General features: G+C 38.2%; 1 protein-coding gene across 4 annotated transcripts in view; it reads left to right on the plus strand.

The window, feature by feature from the left end:
• Positions 1–20,573, plus strand: part of RBMS3 (RNA binding motif single stranded interacting protein 3) — a 708,641-nt gene that overhangs the window by 556,687 nt on the left and 131,381 nt on the right. For all 4 annotated transcript variants that reach the window (XM_071561125.1, XM_071561126.1, XM_071561127.1 and 1 more), the window contains one exon: positions 8,379–8,458. In XM_071561125.1, the coding sequence (XP_071417226.1) occupies positions 8,379–8,458 (80 nt within the window). The remainder of the gene's footprint in view (positions 1–8,378; positions 8,459–20,573) is intronic.

Below are 20,573 nucleotides of genomic sequence, written 5' to 3' on the forward strand. Positions count from 1 at the left end.
GGCTGTAGGTTCTAGTCCTGAGGACTTCACTGTCACTGCCCAAGCTCGCTCGGCCATGGCAGATGAACCTCAGGAGTTAAAGGGTGGGGCCAGTTCTGCACAAACTGTGCCTCACCTAAAAAATCCACTGTGCAGGATCAAAGGACACACCCACATGGGTAGGGCCCTTCCCAAATCTTTGTTCGTGAAGCCTACTGATAATGATGATGTACAGTGTGATCACATGTTGAATGGGTACCAGGGCTGTACAGATAGGAGATGGAAGTTGATTTCCAGTCCAAATTAAGACTGGAGAACCCATGTCGGGATCCTACCTATTATACCTTCTGACCTGGGGCCTTTTAGTGCATAATATCTTGCCTAATTGTGGAATGTGCCTTGCTGCTTAGGATAGCTCTTAATTGAGCCACAGAACCATGGGAGAAAAAGTTAAATTTGCATAAGCTAAAATGATGCAGCATCCAGTAATTTTGAAATTTGATGTTTCAAAGTTATTATTTAAGCTCTGTGATGACTAAAATTCATTTTTTGAGTCTGCCCAATTATGGAAATAGTCAATCTCAAAATAAGAAGACATAAGGTAGGCAGCTATTGTCACATTTTTTTTCTAAATGGGTGTGATTAACAGTTTCATAGTACTACAGGCGGCTACTTAATCATTTATAACCTGGATAGCTTCAAACATTCTTGGATCAAAATTATCTGAGTAATGTCTGGTGACATTAAGAGCCTCCTTTAAAGTACGTGCATACAAAACTAGTTCTGAGTTAACGTTAAGCTGAGAAAGTATTTTCTCTCTTTTGCGTCCCTCAAAATGAACTGAACAGATTTTCCCAGAACTTCCCAGAGCATTTCACTGTGGCCTGAGCCAACTGTGCCTGGGTATACCCCAGGGGAGATTTTGGGGAGGAGACTTAGGAGCAAGGGGCCAGAGAAGGGAAGATTTAAATTCTGACTGTGGCTTCATGCAAGTCTCCCCATGCCATAACCTCTGCACACCTGCCTCTGCCTCACCTCTGCCTCATGCTTTGCACTTCAAGGCCACCCTACCTGGCTTCAGGCTCCTTGTGGCAGCTGCCATTCCACAGGGCTTGTGTTGCTGTCTTTTGGCAGCATGTGTTTCTGTTGGCACTGGCAAGCAGAAGCTGGGACTAAGCACAGGCTATCCTAGAGCAGAGAGAGAAATAAAAAGTAGGAGAGGGAAGTACTTACTGGGATATTGGGAAAAGAAGACACTGTGAATGAGAACCTTTGAGTTCAGTCTGTTGGAAGATTGTGTGTACAAAGAGGGACACAGTGTTGCCCTTGCACAGATTTCATCACAGCAGTTAAATTTGTAGGTGTTTTTCTTAAATCCCTGTTGCTGGGAGTCATCTAATAACTTCAGCATCTGATCTTTCATTTTAAAAGTGTTAAGTGTATTCTTTAGAGCTTAGAAAAAAACCATAGTCTTCCATTCTCCAAAAAAAAAAATTCCCCCAAAATAAATCAAAATGAAAAAACAAAGGGGGAAAAGCCACAGAAACTGGATTTGTAGACTTATGTCAAGATCAAATTTTAAAGCTGGTATCTTATGAGTTTGGCAAACAGACCATTAGTAGTGCTGTAGATGGTATGAGTAAAAACCTGATGAGTAGTGAGAAGGTCTTTGAAGGAGGCTGGAATTACTGAACAAGGAAAGGTACTGAGAGCATGGAGGGAAATATTTATCTTCATCCTGAAGATGTGTTGCCATTTACAGAGAGGTAACTGTATATGCTGGAGAACCTGGCCCACAAAGGATGCATTCCAGATGCTAAGGTGGGAGAAGTTAAAGAAATAACATGGTTTTAGCGGAAGCAAAGCAGTGGTACTGTTTTGCTAAATGAAAGACAGAATATTTAGAAAGAGATTTCTGAGGATGAGTGATGATGCTACTTTGGAGACAGAGAAGTGACAGCAGCACCTGGGGATGAAGAACATCCAGACAGTTTAAAGATGCATTCGTGAAGATGGAAAATGCTTTGTTCTTCCTTATTCAGAGGTTTAATTGAAGACAGTTGAAAAGGTGCTTTAAGTTTAGCTTGAATAAATCCATCACCTGGGATAGTAGTGCAGGCATAGGTATTACGAGGATCATTCCTACTTTCAGTCAGAAGAATGATCTGTCACATCCTATGTCTTACCCAGGAAATTGCTTTTATAATTTAATGTCTCAGGTGAAACTGGAAATCCCAAACATGCCCCAAAGACTTTGTGTGATATCTGTAAAATATTCCAAAGCCTGTGGTGATAAAATTCCATTGAAAGACCTCTCTGGAAAAGGCTCAGAGCAGCACTGCAGGGTACTGGGGAGGTCTGTTTGAGCAGACCCTCACATTTCCATCTGGAGTTGCAACCTGGACCAAATTTTGTTCGACTTTCTATATCCCTGAGAAAATTGACAGACATGAAACTGCACTTTCAGGGAGAAGCAAACTCCAGAGAAGGACACGGTGGATCAGGATCCCTAGACAAATATCAGTGAGACTCAATAACATCAAAATGGATGTGAAGCTCTGAAGGGTGATGAGAGAGGAACAGGGAAAGTTAGAAGCCATCAGATAGTTTGGCTGAGCAATCTGCATAATTGAAGCCTGAGGTACTGTGAGCTTAATTGAAGAACTCCATGGGACACTGAAAATGGAGCAAGGAGACATTGGGATGTACCTTGGGGAAGGACTTAACTGGTACCACTGAATCAATGAAATAAAAATTTCTTTTTATAAACCCATAGTAAAATATCATTCAAGTACTATTTAAGTATCCTCCCTATAGAGATAGTAATGTTAATAATACCATACATGCATGTGCCATGCTCAGCTGAGTAGCAGAACAAGCATTTTATAGGTCCTTTTAAGTGATAAAGTGCAAAGGAAGAGTTAGAAGCCACTAACTTTTTTTATTTTGTTTGCTGTCTTGTAACTTAAAATGACCTTGCAAGATTCACCCCCCAAGCGACATTTTACAACAAAGTCATAAGCTTCTGAAAACAGAAATTTATGATGGAAATGCTGACAGTGAGACAGTCAAGTATTGCACTGCTGCTGGGCACCAGTATAATACTTTACCTGAGACTGTGAAGACAGTAGCATAAATCAGTCTGGGTCTAGGTGGAAAAAACTGTGTGTTCATACTATTCTTTTCCAGTAAAATGAGAAAATTTTTCTGACACAAGCTGTCATAATAGAATGTTATGATAGTGTTCCAGCAAACGACCAATGTCAAGAGATTCTCAATTAGCTGTCATCTCAGAGCAAAGGTGCACATTAAGGAGATGCTTCTGTCCTTTTGTAACCTAGCTAAAGGGTCTGTAGTGAAGCATTTAATCACTCTGCTGTTGGGAGTTTAGGCTTTATCCTCATCTTTTCCCCATCTTATTCTTCCGGAAGAGTTTCCAATGGGTTGCTTTTCTTTGCCTGCATATGTTTTTTACTAAACTCATCTTCTGCTTGTCTACATTTCCATATCTTAAATGTAGTCTTTGGAAACAATATTCAACTCAGAAACTGAATGGGAGAAACAGAAAATGAGAAACTGGATTTTGAGCCCTCACATGATCATTATTCTATTTATACAAGTTTTGCATGGATTTCAGTAGAAATGGATGTCCTCCAGATTCCACTGAAGTAAAACAAGGGAGCCAAGCCTTTAATTTGTGTGTTCTTTTCCTCAAAGGACGCTGTGCATCTTTCAAGAATTTTTCAGTATAATATAGGTGTCTTTTAGTTTTATTGGATTTCTTCTGCACTAAAGATATTTCTCTATAGAGAACACTGTAGATACTGTTGTGCAGAGATACTCAGGCAGCTCAAAATGGTCACCTCAGCATACTAGGTCATGCTGGAAGGTATAGAATGGACCATGTCCCCAGACAAGAGGAGTGGTTTCTGTAGATTCTGTATATTTATCTGAGATAATAAACAACTTCCTGTTGTTCAAGCAAAGAGGTGAGAAATATACAGCCAAGACATGTTGGGAACAGATACAATTTGTGACCGATGAGGAGAACTTGTCAAAATAAATTTCTTCCTAGGCTATAAGTGACAAAGGGAATAGTTTTTTCCAGTATAAAATAGATTCAAACCGAAAAGTACAAATGTCTTGAAGCAATCTCTTACCAGCTGAAAAGTTGGGGAGATAAAATACTGAAGTCATTTACAGGGGAGGAGAAAATCACAGGTTGCAGCACTATCAGGGTCTTAGAATGTCTGGAATAAAGTAGTAAAATAAATTAACAAAACTGTGAAATGTTTCCTTAGAAGCATGAAGAGTAGAATGTAAAGAGGTGCTAAGAAATGTCATGCTGATCAAAACTGTCTTGTAGCTTTAGAGTATTTGAGACCTGAAGACCATTTTACCTGATGTCTTTTATATCATAGACAGTTGAGATACTCCCAGTTACGTAATATTGAGATAATACTTGTCTTTTACTAAAATAAGACTTTCAAAAGTGATTTGAACACATCAACCAGAAAAAAAAAAAGAGCCCCCTCTTTTCTGTCTAATGTCTGCCAATGGATTATCTTTTTTGCAGTTAAATGTTTCTGCCTAATTTTTCTTTCAAATTTATCTGGTTCTTGTCAAAACTTTCTCAGGAAGATTAAAGAACTACTTGCTACCTAGTTTATCCTCCCCACAAAGGTACTTATGCACTGCTATCAGACTGTCCCTTCAGTCATCTTTTTGATATCCTAAAGAAATTGAGTTCTTTAGTGTGTATTTGAACTCTAGCCTCAGTTCTATGGACTCCCTCATTGTTTAATATTGCTACTACCTGCCTTCTTCCATTTTTGCAAAATGCCTTACATAGTAAGGAAACACTGCCCTCCAAGATTTATTATGCCTACTCTTATAAATAAAACCAATATTCATATGTTGATCATAGCATAAATGTGGCAGTAACAACTAAATATTTAAATATTTGCTCTGTATATTAAAAGGTATGGTCCTGATTCTCATTTCCATTATTATTATGAAGCAAAGTGACTATAGGGTGTATGTAAACCAAACCCACATTTTTCCACTAACTGGTAATTACATGGTAATGAATATTTCTCAGGTAATAATTATGTAATCATCATGTTATTTCTTATATATAAATTTTTATTAATTTTTTTCTTCACACTGCATTAGTCTTTATAATAAACATGTACAAGCATTAGTGTCTTTCCCCTTCTTTCTTTTCTTTCCCCTTCTTTCTTTTCTTTCCCCTTCTTTCTTTTCTTTCCCCTTCTTTCTTTTCTTTCCCCTTCTTTCCTTTCTTTCCCCTTCTTTCCTTTCTTTCCCCTTCTTTCCTTTCTTTCCCCTTCTTTCCTTTCTTTCCCCTTCTTTCCTTTCTTTCCCCTTCTTTCCTTTCTTTCCCCTTCTTTCCTTTCTTTCCCCTTCTTTCTTTTCCTTCCCCTTCTTTCTTTTCCTTCCCCTTCTTTCTTTTCCTTCCCCTTCTTTCTTTTCCTTCCCCTTCTTTCTTTTCCTTCCCCTTCTTTCTTTTCCTTCCCCTTCTTTCTTTTCCTTCCCCTTCTTTCTTTTCCTTCCCCTTCTTTCTTTTCCTTCCCCTTCTTTCTTTTCCTTCCCCTTCTTTCTTTTCCTTCCCCTTCTTTCTTTTCCTTCCCCTTCTTTCTTTTCCTTCCCCTTCTTTCTTTTCCTTCCCCTTCTTTCTTTTCCTTCCCCTTCTTTCTTTTCCTTCCCCTTCTTTCTTTTCCTTCCCCTTCTTTCTTTTCCTTCCCCTTCTTTCTTTTCTTTATCTTTTATCCTGAATATTTTATTTTGTCATATTTTTGTCCTGTGAATTATTAAAAATCCCGGTATGAAATAAAAAGTATTTGAGTACTTTTTCCCCAAGTTTACCTGCTCTCTGAAGACGTTCCTTTATAGAAAACCTGTCCCCTAGAGGCTTTTAACATGTAACAAATCCGTTAGCTATACTTTTATTAAATCATAGTTTCAAGCAACGTTTTGAAACCTTTCTATCTCACAGAAGAATAACTCCAAACACACTCTACAGTAGAGGAGTGCCGCAGCTTTTTGAAGAAAAAGTAGGAGGAATTTATTAATGTGGACCTTAAGGAAAGGTATTTTTATTGGGCCTTTGCCCAGATATGGCCAGTCTTTATGGATAAAACAAGAGAAAGAGTAATATCTGAACTGATATGTGTTCAGCTCACATGTACTTTCCTGCCATAGATGTTCCCACCCAAGTGTTCATGCTGATCAGAATTTTGACTAAACTAAAACCAGGGTCTTGACATAGCAAGTATCAGATAATTTTAGTAATATGTCTGGTTGCTCTATACCCCTAGTTCTTCCCAGTCAGTCAGTGAGCTAATCATCCTGAAGAACACAATTTCAATGGGTTATTTCTAAAAAAAAAGGTATTGTGGGCTAGTATAACTTATACTTTGTACTTCAGTGGCCTGGGATAGATGCCATCCTGATTAGGAGTGGCTGTCTGGCACGACCAGGAGGGAAGTCTCCCCCACAGGCCCAGGCTGCAGAAAGCACACGAGGGCTCAGGTAGGGCCGGCGAGGGATGGTGCGGCTGTTCCTGCACAGCACATCCGAGGAGAACGTGCATAGACAGAGGGCTTTGTCCATTGTGCTGCCTCTTCAAACTGAGCCGATAATGCCGGTGTCGGTTTCAAGCGAAGCGTGTGCCAGATTACAGATAGCTGCCAATGGCATCGGAGAGCCGCTAATTGCAAAACTTGAGAAGAAAATGTGCACATTCTTTTTCAGAGTGCTATTCCAATGATGGCCTTTTTATCCCAGAACACTGTGGGTTTCACTTTTATTCTCTTCCCCTATAAAATGCATGAAGTGCACTGAGTCTCTTTCACTTGGCCGCTTATATATTGCATTCTTTGCAAGGACTCCTTTCACTTATTAAAATGTACCCCATGTATTAAAATGAAATTGTCACTGCTGTGTGGTGCAACATAACGTGGTTTGACACCAAGTGCCTGCAGCTACAGAAAACAGACTTTTATTGCATTTATTCTTTCAGAGACAAGAGTCTCTAAAGGCTCAGTGCAGACACTCGTTTAGTTAAATCTGAATGAAGCCAAAGTGAACAATCTAAGTTGCTGTCTTTGTGCTTGTAGAAATAGCCCAGCCCACATGATATGCAGTGATACAATGTGGGAGGGGTAATTTTTAATGACTTCTCTTGAAACAAAAGGACAAAAGACTGAGTTCCTCAAAGAATTAAATGGGCAAACAAGAAATTTTAATTTTTTTTTTTTTTGGTGACGTGGGTTGGTCCTTTGAACTCTGGCAAAACTGTATCCTGGGAGACAAACCACTGCTGTATGTGAGCCACTCTTTCCCAAAATCATATGACAGGAAGGGCAGTGGATAAATTCACTTTAAAAAGACCTAGACTCGTGAGAAGTAAGCAATATATATGTCAGTGGAGTTATTTTGTGGAGAGTACTTGGAGGTAAGCACTGGTGCATTGAAGGAGCATTGAACATGATTTTTAAACACAAGTTTTTTTCTAAGAAATTATAAGGTTTCCATTTCTCTCGTTCCTGTTTTGGAAGTTTCTATACCCACTCCGTAGCAAAGTCAGCCACTCTCTGGACCCGCCCCCAGTTAGTTTACAAGACCTGAAAGAATAGTGAATTCCCATATGTGGGATAACCATGGTTTGGGATTTGACTAATAGCACTGTATTCTTTACATTTCTTTGAAAATATACGTACCAATTCACTCTTAATGCTTTAATGTCTCAATACTCTAAGTTATCCTGAGTTCAAATCAGATGAAGCGTAAGGCATTTCCCCTGCCAGTGTTACGTGTAAATTACTGTCTTCACTCAGAATTTGCCTTTGGGTTGTAATGGGCATATATCTTTGACTTTTCATACAACCTGTCTTTGCAGGTTGTTTTTTTAACATTGTAATCCTTAATAATTGCTGTTTATCCTCTGTGTTCTTCTCTAAATCCATTAGTGCATTTCTTGTATGCTATTTGCAGTTATTTTGGGTGCACAAGGAATCTACAAACATATCTTTTGCCTTTCCAAGCAGTACCTGAGGGCATAAAGAATGTCCTCGTTCAGAGTGATCTCGCGGAGCCAAAGTGGGCTGTTCACTGACACTGTTGCTGCGCGCACACAGCCGCAAGTGCAGCTGCAGACTGAGGGTGGCAGGTCCTCCTCCCAAGTCACACTGTATCCTAATGAGCTCAGCCAGTTTCTCCAGAGAAATCAGCAAGAGCAGCTTTGAAGATTTCTCTCAGCATCTGTGCTTGTCCTTTTTTCCTCCTTTTGCTTTTTATTTTTGCTGACTGAGTGCTTCCATAATAATCTAGTAACACATATTGCCTCTACCCATATCCCACTCTCTTCTCTTTTCCAGAATGGAGTCTACAGAAAAATGTGAAGTAGTAATTCAGCATTTTAATGGCAAATATCTGAAAACTCCACCTGGTCTACCAGGTAAGTCTAGCCATGATTATGAAACTTAAAATTCACCAAAGAGTTTAGAAAACGTAACCACTGGAATTTATGTTGAGGATGTCTTCCGTTACTGCCCCTGCTAAGAGGATGTATAACTTTCCTAGTTGAAGACTCTCCTTTTTGATCCATAGCAACTTCTTTCTTGCCCAGGTTTGTGTGTTTCAAGCATTTGTTCCTGATGGCATTAAATCTAAGAACATGTAAAATTCATGGTTTGGTCTAAATGTTGCTGGGGTTTTTTTCCTCCCAATTAGATTAAAGGCCACATAACTAAATGCTGATGCTTTTCTAACAAACTAGTAATATACCTAAATCAGCAACTATGTCATAGGTTATAAAATAGGCAAGATTTCAGGTTATAGTACCTTTATATTCTTTGCAGTTATTGGTTAGTGTTACTAGTTACTGTTACTAGTACTAACAGCAATAGCTGGTAATACTGAGGATATTTCAGATATTAGATTATTTTATACCATTTGTACTTGCCATAACTTAATGAAATCCTGATGTTTTCTCACAATACTCATAGAATACATTCACTGGTGTGTCCATGCCACATTGAAAGCCAAGTACCAGCCATTATTTTCATTTTCAAATCTTCAGCTGTCATCTGTATGTCCCTCAGCTATGCAGAGTTTAGTGGTCTGTTGCCTGATACTTAGTGCTTGACAAGCCTTCCCCAAGGCCACAGATCTGCAAAGATTTCTCCTTCTCTGGAGAGCTGTATCCAATGACCAGGAAATACTTGCAAGAATTGTGTCTTAAGTGATTATCTCTTTTTTTTTCCCCCTTAACTTCCATTAAAATATTTCCTTTTATTTTGTTACTTTCATTACATTCCTCATTCATTGCCTGGTTCTTTGTGCAGAAGATGCACTAAATACTCTAATTAAAAGAGAGCCATCTGCACAGCTACTGTGTACAGTAATTGAATGCTGCACTGCACATATAAATTTTAGTCAGATCACCTTCATGAAAGAATATAAAGCTTTTAGTACAAGCTGCAAGAATCCATTTTATGATTTCTCTTCCAAAAGTAGTCACTGACAATTTTTCTCAGCACCAGCTAATGAATTACACCACCAACTTTGTGAAGTGAAATGGACTCAGACTGCATAGAACAATGGGCAAAGCAACACAGGCAGAGAACTTGGCCTGCCTTTCTGTATGCACACATGGAGCCCCAGTAGTAATCTAGTTAATATCATGCAATACCCATGTGAATAGCAAGGAATCAGTCAGTCCACCTTCATCATGATAACCCTGCATGCTCCATGGTTGCATTCTCAGTTGTTACAGAGAGGACACATCATTAGATTCAGAAATAAAGTAGACTATTCTTACAGAGCCTGCTTGAGGCAAAAGAAGGCTACATGGGAAAGAATGAAAGAGAGAAATTGAAAGTAATTTTCTTTTTTTCTTCTTTTCTTTAATTTTTAAATTAATCAGGAATATCCTGGGTGTTCAGCTGAAAAAATGTGCAGCATCAAAATAGTAGTCTTGATAAGATGGCACGAATACTTAGTTCTGTTCAAGAGGTACACTGAAATTGGATTTTAATGGCTGTAACTTTTGATGCTTTCTTAAAGGACATGAATCAGCTCTTAGTTTCTTGAAGAAAGTGTCCATGTGGAAAGATTGTCTACTATGTTTTTCTTGTGATTGTTCTTATCAGATTGCATTTAATTGCAAGGATTATTTGGGAAGTGACTATTTTAAGAGTTTCAATTTACCTGAGCACTGTTCAGGTGCAGATATAGCCTAATTCATCTTGGGGCCAAGTTTCTGAACCAATAACTGAACTCACTCAACAATGTACTGGGTAAGATCACAATTTATTCTCAAATATTGGGAGACAGATTTCATAGCTTTAAACACAGAAAATTAGAAATTGTCATAGGGTATTTGATCTACACTAAAGAGATTATTTGTGCCTCATTATTAGAGTAGAGCACTCTTTAAATCCATAATTATGATTCACTGTATTCAACCTTAGCAACTGAGTTCATTCAAGGGATCATATTCATTTACTTTTGATCCAGTGCAAAAAAATACTCAGTCTTAGTTTCTTCTTCTTGACATAGATTCCTGTTAAGGCTTGTCCTCAGTTTATGCATCTGTGCTATGAACCTGTGTTTAACACTCTCAGCAAAGATAGGAGTGTCTTGCTTTATTCCCCTCTTGGCAGTTGCTTATCTTATTGCATGGAGCAGGAAGGACAATCAGGTCTCCTAGTGTACTTGGAAAATCACAATCAGAGTCTGAAAACAATCCTCTCAGCATCTCAGAAATTGGCATAGAAAGAGAATCATCTCTAGTTATTGCTATGACCTCTTTATGGATATCAGTTAAAAAAGGAGGAGCTGGAGAACATTAGCAGAAGTTTGTCACGCTATCTGTTACTAACCTCTGCTTCTTAGAGAGCTGCTCTTACTGAGAGAGAAAATTAATCAATCCTTTTAGGATTAAATTACATTGATTTTTGGATTTTCAGATGGATTTCTTTCAGGTATAGCAGCGAACTGGTAGAGTTTCGTATTTTTGTCCATATCTCCTCTCATTCAAACTCTAATTTTCTGGTTCAGGTTTACTGCCTAATAGAAGGTTACATAAGGCCCATCAAGAAAGAAATCAGCCTACTTCAGGTCATTTTGTACTGGCCTGAGGCAGTGGGATTGTGGATCAGGCGAATCATTTTGGCAGCTCACTTCAATCCATGCTGTCTTCCCCAGTTGGATTCCCCGAGATGTGATCCTGGTGATGTGTCACCATACATCCTATGGGGTGTATGTCTCTGTATGGTTACAGGATAAAGTGCTCAGGTGTTCCAGTGGCAGTTTGATGTCATGATGGAAGAAGGACTGGAGTAGGCAGCTTTCACACCATGCTGAACAACCCATGAGACAGACTGGGCACCATGACTGGCTTCCATGCCAGAATAAATCATGGGCTGGCCCATTTGTTACCTCAAACATTGATTTTGGATACAGAGGTCTTTTTCAACTGTTTTCTTCTTGGCAAATAAGATATAAATTTAATTAGAGACTTTTGTTGTTGTTATTGTTGCTGTAAGTAAGAAAGAAGTTACAGGAGAGTAACTGTTGTGTACCTGGATGTTTGAGTCCAGCCAAGAGTCACACATCTAAGCTGACCCAGGCAAACAATATAGCAGGAAAGCAGTGTTACATCAAGGAAAGGAGAGCACAAGGGCATTCTGGAGGCTCTGTATTCTGTGTGTTCTCTGACACTTGAAATATTTTGCTGCTCAGTTGTATAATGCCTAGGTAAATTGAGCAGCATTGTGTCTGTGTTAGTGAATTATTCTCATTAAGGGTCTTTCTCCATCTGAGTACTTGGCTTCGTTCCGTTCCAAAAGGAATTGCTTCACTGTCCTGCTTGCTCAACTAACAAGCATTTCATGATGTCCAGGATTAGATGTAAAGTACAAAATAATTGCTTGTCCCATAAATAATTAGTTAACACCTTTGCATTTCTTTCAGACTGAAAAAGTACAGTTGTCTCCAGAAATCTGCAAAATCTCAGTGTTAGGAAGGTTCCACGTAACTTCCTAAATATTCTGAGTAGCTTTGAGTGATTATTATTTCAGTGAGTTTATTTGCAAAGTTTTTTTTTTTATTTTCCTTTTATTAGCACTGCTTTTCTGAGATAAATAGACCAAGGCCTACTGGGTATATTTTCTCCCTACAGAGAGTGCAGCCCCATGTGAAACTTATTGTACAGGCCCCATATTGCTACTCTGAAAGCGAATTCAGCAAACCAATGCATCAGGCTGTAGCACTGTACGTCTCCATCGAGATGTGAAGAGCACTGCTAATGATGAAGGTAGCTTGCTCTCACTCTTTCAGTGCTGCATTTATTTTTATTCTCCTATTGGAACATGAGAAATCCTGCTAATCTGTGACATTTTGTGATCATTGAATTCAAGTAAAAATTCCTAGCTTGTCTGTCAGTAACAAATTGATTTGTCTTTGGATGGGCAAGCTTAGGGTATGATATTTACACAGAGTTTTTGTTCATCTCCCAGTACCCTTGGATGTCTTTAGATAACTTCATTTTATTTCTGAGTAAATACAAAGATTTAACAAATCCTTAGTTTTCTCTCTGGAATTTCACAGGAACATGCCTCAATTGCGGTAATTATCCTCTGATGATGCATCCATTATGCTCCCTCACAGCATTTTCTAGTCATTATAGTACTTCCTAAATTTCATTTGCTTTGTAAATACTTTGGGCTGTCAGAGGACATTGGGACAGTTCCTATTTCAGGGATAATTTAAAACAATTGGGACACATGAATGCTACAATACATTTTCAAGAATCTTCTTCTGTTCTGTGGGGCTTTTGTTGCTAATTCTAATGCCAGATTGCAAATATCTGACAAAAGGAAAGAGGAGGAAAGTAGAACCCCACACATAACAAGTGACAATAGCATTTTGATACTGACTTCTACTAAAGCAAAAATTTTTAAAGGGAAAGAAATATGCAACAATACAGATGTATTTGCAAATACCTCATATCTTGCTTTAATTGTTAATGGCCATGCTTTTCTTTTCTTGAAAGGGTCCCAAACATTGCTTTTTTGTGAACTGATTTCACCAGGATAAATGGATATTTTCTGCCTCTTTCCTTAGTTTTAATACTTCTCTTAGGCTCTCTTAGATTCTTCCACCACAGGGAGTAAATTCAGCTAGTTAATCTTTGCTTCAGAGTAGACATAGAACTTGGAATACTCTATTTAGAGCAATATGTTTTCTAGGAAATTGTGGCTAAAATGGTCATCTGAAAGCAGGTCTAGTTGAGGGTTAACAGTCAAGTGGACCTTAATTTCCACTGGTTTTCTCTTAGTGGATGAGCTAATGCAATCTTGTTTGTCATAAGAGATGCTGTAAATTGTTTTTCTGAGTAAATTAACTTAAATGTTGTCTGATAACTTTTTCACCCTTGTCTCTTAGTGCTTTATCTTTTTATTTAATTATCTGTTCATATATATGAATAAAGCTCCGAAAAACTCTTCCAAATCTATATTCTTGGAGCATTACCTGGTTGTCTGTATATTTGTATATGTTTTTGACCCTTTAAACTAGATAAAACAGCAGCCAAAACTATAAACTATGTATTGGATTGTGGTTGCCTTAAAACATTTCTTGAATGTTACAGAGAACTGAGAATGAAGGGCATTCTGCTGGGTTTGGTTCTGGTAATACTCAGTGAAGTTCATTTAAAAAGGGGGTTATGTTTTATCTATTGTTATCCTCAAGAATTATCATTATCCAAAAATCCTGAATTCTCTTGCTTGTATTCTCAGTTCCTTTCATGTATATGATGTTAGTTATCTAAATCTTTTATATTGTCTTCCTTCTAAGAATTCAGGTTTGTTTTTTCATTATTGTCTGCTGACTGCACTACATAAATTCTTCCCTACTGTATCAGAAAATATGATCCAGGTAAAGACTTTGTAAAAAACCCTGTTAACAAATTTTCCATTTATTTTTCCTGTTTCCAATTAGTGGCTGTCATTTTTTATGGAATTGCTGTTATCTTTCACATTCTGTATTCCATTAATGCACATGTTCAGCTCACTGTTAGTGGAAATTTCTTTTATGACTCAAACCCTCTGAACATTCTTTTAACTTCTATTGGTTCCCAGTCTTCATCTTTGACAGACAGTTAAAATCTTTAACTCCTGTCGTTGTCCTGCTTGAGTCTTGATGATGATCATGAGGCCATTGTAACTGCTGGTGCAGAATAGGCTCTGTGGACCTACTTCCTGGGTCATGTTGGGTGTTAAGTGGTGCTTCAGTGGCGTGCAAAGCTCTCAGAAGAGAGTGTCCCCAGGCAAAGAGTTTCATTCTTCAGACATAACATAATGGTTAAGGTCATATAGACTTTGCAGAGAAGTCATAAAGATGGACTTTCTAACTAAGAAACTGCAGAATGGGTACTGAATTAGTGGAAAATAAAAATCATTTTGCATAGAAAGCAACAGCCTGGTTAGATTTCTGTGGCTTTGGTTTGTGGCTCGTGCAGGCTCCTGTGATGTGGCCGCCCTCATTGGTGCTCCACGTTCTGCTCTTCCTTTTAGAGCCACGGCTGTCACACCCCACCAGCTCAGGCTCCTGCCTTTGCCCTCCTTACAGTACTTGGCTAATCCAGCCTGTACCAATTCTGCAGAAACAGATTTCCAATAGGTTGTGACTTCAGCTGAAATCAAGTTTTTCTTGGAATTGCAAAGTTTCTTTGGTTTCAAAGACAGCCTTTAAAAGTCTAATGTTGTTGTTTTTCTTCATGGCATTCTTGAGAATTTCAAATGTGAAGTATGTCATTTTGTATCACTGTATAAGGCAGGTTTCTCTGTCTTCCACTCCTTTTTTTTTTATTTCTTTAGAATTATGTTTATGTAACCTTCAGTTGAACTTGATGTGCTGACATTTGCATAGATGCTTCTGGTTTCATAGGACACATTTCTATGTCATGCTGCAAAGATCCATTCCAAATTTCCTAGATTTCTTGGATCTTGAAGACTGTGTATTATTTATATTCTTCAAAGGCAAGGGATATTTTTCTAAAAGAAAAAAAAGTCCTGTCTACTCAAGATTTTCTTTTGTTTCCATTTAGCTCAGAAAAAAAACTCCTTTTGGTTAGAAGGATACAGAATTAGATGTTTACCCAGTAAACCCCAATAGCTGATATGTGCTTATTTCTCAGAGGAACTAGTTGAGCTAATTTGTACTTCAGATAGTCTGTGTCTACATACTAAATCATGTGGTTTGAGCTCATGAGGGAAGTTATGTGAGAAAAGACAGAGTGCTGACATCTTCTAAAGCCTGATTTTTGCAGAAATATATAAAGTTGATGATGGGGACAGTCTCAAAATCTAATATGCTACATATTTCTGTTGTGTTTCATTTGAGCTTGTACTGGTCAGTACGTTCCTTGGAAAAGAACTGTATCTTTTTGAGTTTAAAAAAACCATACATTGAAATACTGAGTATTGTAATCTGGCTGTATAATTAAGGAGAAAGACTTTCACAGGATCGGGGGGGGGGGGGTTTATTACTTTGTAACTAGGAGTAAAAAACACATGAGGTCAGTTTATTTGTAATTCAGGTCATGGTGTATAAAGTAGCATTACTGCAGTTTGGATTAAGCTTGGTTTAAAAGAATGAAAGTTATAGAACAATATGGCATATAAATGAGAAAAGATAATTCCTTGTTTCTTCCTGTCATGGTATCACCAGTCATATCTTTCCTAAGATTTCCAGAACTCTGCAGCATAAACAGAGAATTGCATTCCTTTCTCAGTCATTATATCTAGTGGCAATGAGCTGTACCACAGTTCATGGAAATTAATTCTAATATATGTTTTCTTTTAATCCAAAATGCATTTTTCTGCTGCTAAGAGTAACTACATAAACCTTTTAATTCAGAAAATCCATTCCCTTCATACGTAATAGCAGATATATTTGCTTATGAAAAAAAACTTCTATATGTTTGTGCTGCATAACCAGCAGAGCTGAGAGCATGTGTGGTGAATTCTGTCTTGCCTCATACATCAGCAGAAGTGTCGACAAGTTTCTGGTCCAGGGACAGTGCTGTTCCTTGGATGCACTTGTAAGATCCAAGACAAGACAGACAAGTTGCACAGGTGTTATGGCAGGCAAAATTTGTGAGCCAGAAGGACTTGCAGCCTGAATTTCAGCTTTTTTAGGTCTAAAGGGCTGGCAATTTAAAATAAAACAAAACAAACAAATAAAAAGATGCAAATCAGAGCATGAAACAATGTGGAACATTGTAAAATCATTTATACGTGATTCAAATTTCAGGGAGGAATTCTGCTTTTGCGTCAGCTGTGGCCAGCAGTGGCACAACTCCTCCTGTTTCTTCCTCTCCTGCATTACTTTATTAGTCCCTTCAGGACACTTCAAATGATGGAGTACATCTGCTTTGCAGCCCCTACTGCTGCAGTATAGTGTTGTCACACCTGAGCCAACTAGCTTAAAACTCATTTAAAAAGGCAATTTGAGCAAGGCTGAGCACAGACTAACCACTTGAGCTCATGGTGTGTTATGCTCAATAGTAATAATATGCAGAATTTTACATGATTTTGTTTTAACTCAGGAAAATTATTTCCCTTTCAGTCCTTTAAGAGAAAAATTCTTCCTTTCCTCCTCCCTGCCTCCCTCACACTTTTCCACTTGCTTTCACATTAAACACTTTTAAATTGAAGCATAGAGAAGTTTATATCAGAAGTTTCAGTCTGAACCTTTGCCCTGTAAATTCCAACTAACCTGAACAAAAAAAGTTTTATTGAAACTTAACAATGTACAAATAGATATTTTTTGACACACACTTTTGGGCATCCATCTTTCAGCCAGAAGTGGAAACCTCTGGGATTGGACTTTTATAATGTCCCAATAAAACTCCAGTATTGATTTTTCACATGTTTTGGAACACCACAGTAAATCAAGGAACATCCAGGCAATGTCCCTTCAAGCAGTCTTGGGTGGCCATAGCCTCATGGAAGCTCTCAGGTGGGTTTGCTCCTTCAGGGCCGAAGCAGTAAAAATGTGTTTTTACTGGTAGAGCTTGTGAAGAATTTGGTGGCTTGAAAGAGAGGAAATATATCCCAATTTCAGAGTACTTTATGAATAAAAGCCAGTCTGCAGGTGCTTGGCATGTCCTTAAGTGTTTTGGGAAAACAAATTGATGCTCATGCCTTTAGGAATGACTATGGAGTGTGAAAGGGATTGGCCTGAGAGAAGGAAGGCACATATAATGGGGAAAATGTACACAGAGTCTATCCTCCCTTCCTTGTCTTGCCTTTCTGCCACACTCCCTCCCTCCATCTGTCCCTCCAAAAGTAAACCTGTCCCTGCCACCAGAGGAGCCTCGTGGACTCTTCTGCAGGCCTTCCCCCTGAGCATGAAATGGCATGAAGTGTCTGAAGTAGCGTGTGAAGAATCTTTGCCTTTGTGATTCAGGCAGACAAAGTAAGATGAGTGATATCACAGCAGCAGTTTCCATATGTTTTGAATACCAGAAGTCTCTTGCATAATTGAAGCCTCTCTCTCCCCTTTCCATATGTTTTGAAAACCAGGAGGCTCTTGTGTACTTGGAGTCTCTGCCTCCCCCCTCTCTTCCTCGAATGGTACTGCAAAACAGGGAAAAGCAGTTCAGCCTGAAAGCACTGGGAAAGCAGGAGGCTGACATTCTGTTTGATTTGGGTTTTGTTTGTCACAACAGCAATGTCATTATGCTGGTCAGTAGTCCTTAGCAGTTGTAAAAGCCCCGATTCTTAACCATTTCTCTTAGCCTTTCTTGTTTGAATGGCAGCATTTGATCACAGGATCATAGAAAGGTCTTTCCCAGGTTCAATCATAGGAACTTGAAAGAGGAGCAATGCAGCCTAGATTTTGTTAGGACTGCCTCACACTCTATGATGTGTCTGCAATTTAACTTCTACAATGTAAGAGACATCAAGAGGGAGGGGAAAGGTGATGGATATCTGATTTTATATTTGTCTTTTTTGTTAAAGCTCATTAAAACTGCATTTTATAAGATGTAGCCTTCCTGCTACCACTCAGTATATTTTCAGAATTGCTGCTGTTCAGCAAAGTAAAAGAAACCAAAAAATGAGAGAGAAAAGAGTACAGGAGTAATTTAACTTTTAGATTGCACAGATATGGTATGAGAAAATGCTCTTCAAAGGCCAAGTTTGACAAGCCTTACTTCACATAAGACTTTTACATTTCAAAAAATGCAAATTTTAACCACAAAAAAAATCCCCCCAAAACAACTAACAAAACATATCCCAGTTGTCATGGCTGGCTCTTCAGCTACAGTATTGTAATACTAAATACAGTTAGCATCTTTCTCAGGTTACTGATTACACTGTTAATTCACTGATTCTGAGTCTTTTTGTCCTGGCTTTTTACATCCCTTTTCTTTTTTCTCTTAATTTTCTTTCTTCCTTTCCCCCTTCTCTTTGCTTCTTCCCCTCCTTCTCCCTCTATTCCCCTTTCAGTAAATACCATAACTTTGTGATCATGTGTGAAGTTTTGTAGTTCAGAGCTGTCACTATAAAAATTTGAAATATATATGCAAATCAGGAAGAGATGATCCAGCAGCCTACTCACTGTGTTCTTGTCTGCATTGCCCCCTCCAATCTCACCCACTGTATCAGCACCATGAATGAGCACCTGTCCTTCAAAATGCTCTCCTTCAAGAAATTCTCCGTCAGTTGTGTTTTACATTACAATGTAATGAAAGCCTCAGAATTTAGGATTTTCGAAAGAAGTCGGGTAGCATAAGAGTAAATATATTGTGAAAGTCTGTATTTCACTGATGTAGAGGTTGATGTCATTGGTTATTTTCATTTATAATTTATCTTATTTCAGACTAGCCCCAAGGGTGGCTCTAATAGAAACCAGGCAAAAGTGAGCTAGATTCTTTAAAAGCAGAGAGTATTCTTTTTAAATGTGAGCAGCGGCACCAAGAAACTTGTCTTAGCCTTAGGAGGCTCTAATTCCAAAAGGCATGGTGTATGGGGGATACAAACTTAGGCTGAGCAGTTCCTTTTCCATATGAGTTATTTTTATTTCAGCATAATGCATTTAGTGTAAGAAGGAATAGTCATTAAAAATCTTATATGCAATTTTTTTTTTGTAATTGAGGTGTTGTAGACAATTTTTCATTTATACATGTTTTATCTGCCTGTAATTTCAATTAAATACAGTTGAGCATCTCATGACCTGGGTTTCTGGTTTTAGCCTTGTATACTAGAAGTTTCATCCAAAGTGAGATTTAATTCTAATGCAAAGAAAATAAAAGGTTTAGGTGGGACAGTTATACTTCAAGATGGAAGATACTGAAGATATAGGAGTTGGAGTGTCTGAAAGTTAATTTTAAAGCTTTTTTCCCCCAAGATATTGGTTGTTTGCTGGTTTTGCAAAAGTAAAAAATGTTCAGCATTCCTAAAAACATACATAAGGAGAGGTCTTTATCAGGATTCTGCTGTTCTGATCATCTTGTGTGATCATTGATTCCAAAAGGCTTTTCAGGGTGCCAGAGCAGTGGCATAAAGGAGGCTTATTTTGTAAGTGGGTTCCATGATACACTTCTTGTATCTTTTCCTAATTTAAAATTGTTGGAATTTTTTGTAGTTTGAGTGAGAGGTATCTCAGTCCCATTAATTCACATGGATACTGAAGTACTGAAGTATTTTAGGTTTAATTGGAATTATTGACCATTAATCAACATTAATATAACCAAGTGTTTGAAAATTAATAGAATCAGACTTTCAGACCTGGGAAATAAAGCTGTTTCTGTATCCAACAAAAACAGCTTGGAAGCTGAAAGCTTCTATTTATTCCATAAGAAAGATCAGCTCAGGATCAGGAAAAAGATCTACCCTTCCTTTAAGGAGAGAGTTTCAAAAAGATGCTAATTATATTGATTTTGATAGTGGTTTTTGTTCAACAGATGTTCTCCTAGGAAATGCATGAGGACCACCAACATACTTCAAACAGACCCCCAAAAAAAGAGCAGTCACCACATAATGGTTTTCAGTCACCACTGATGGGTCTGAATCAATGGCTAATTTGTTATCTAATTACCATTTCTCATGCATCAGATCCTGTACCTAGCAGTGAACATGAAAACCTTTTCGCCTGATTGCTGCACATCTAATAACAAACACAAACTTAATTCTATTTATTTTCATGTCTCTAACCCTCTGCAGGGGAAAAACAATACAGGTAGAGACTAGAGGTGACTGCTGTGCAAGATTGCCATTGTAATTAGGCCTTTTTCCAGGAACACAGCCATTCCCAGGCAGTCCAGTCTCAATCTGAAACCTGTAATAGTGCCCTAAGGAGGTATCATGAAAGGCTTTAAGCCAGCACAAATACACTTAATAAAACGAATTGTGGTTGTCAGAACTTATACACACTAGTTAAGAATTCAGAGTAACTCAGTCACCTAAGACAGCTGATGGGTTACGGATAGGGATCTGTCCGCTGTTTGTATATACCATCTGAGAGGGATGTGGCATGGAAAGATCAGTCAGGAGAAG

The sequence above is a fragment of the Pithys albifrons genome, chromosome 7 (genome assembly GCF_047495875.1).
Source record: "Pithys albifrons albifrons isolate INPA30051 chromosome 7, PitAlb_v1, whole genome shotgun sequence".
Classification (NCBI taxonomy): domain Eukaryota; kingdom Metazoa; phylum Chordata; class Aves; order Passeriformes; family Thamnophilidae; genus Pithys; species Pithys albifrons.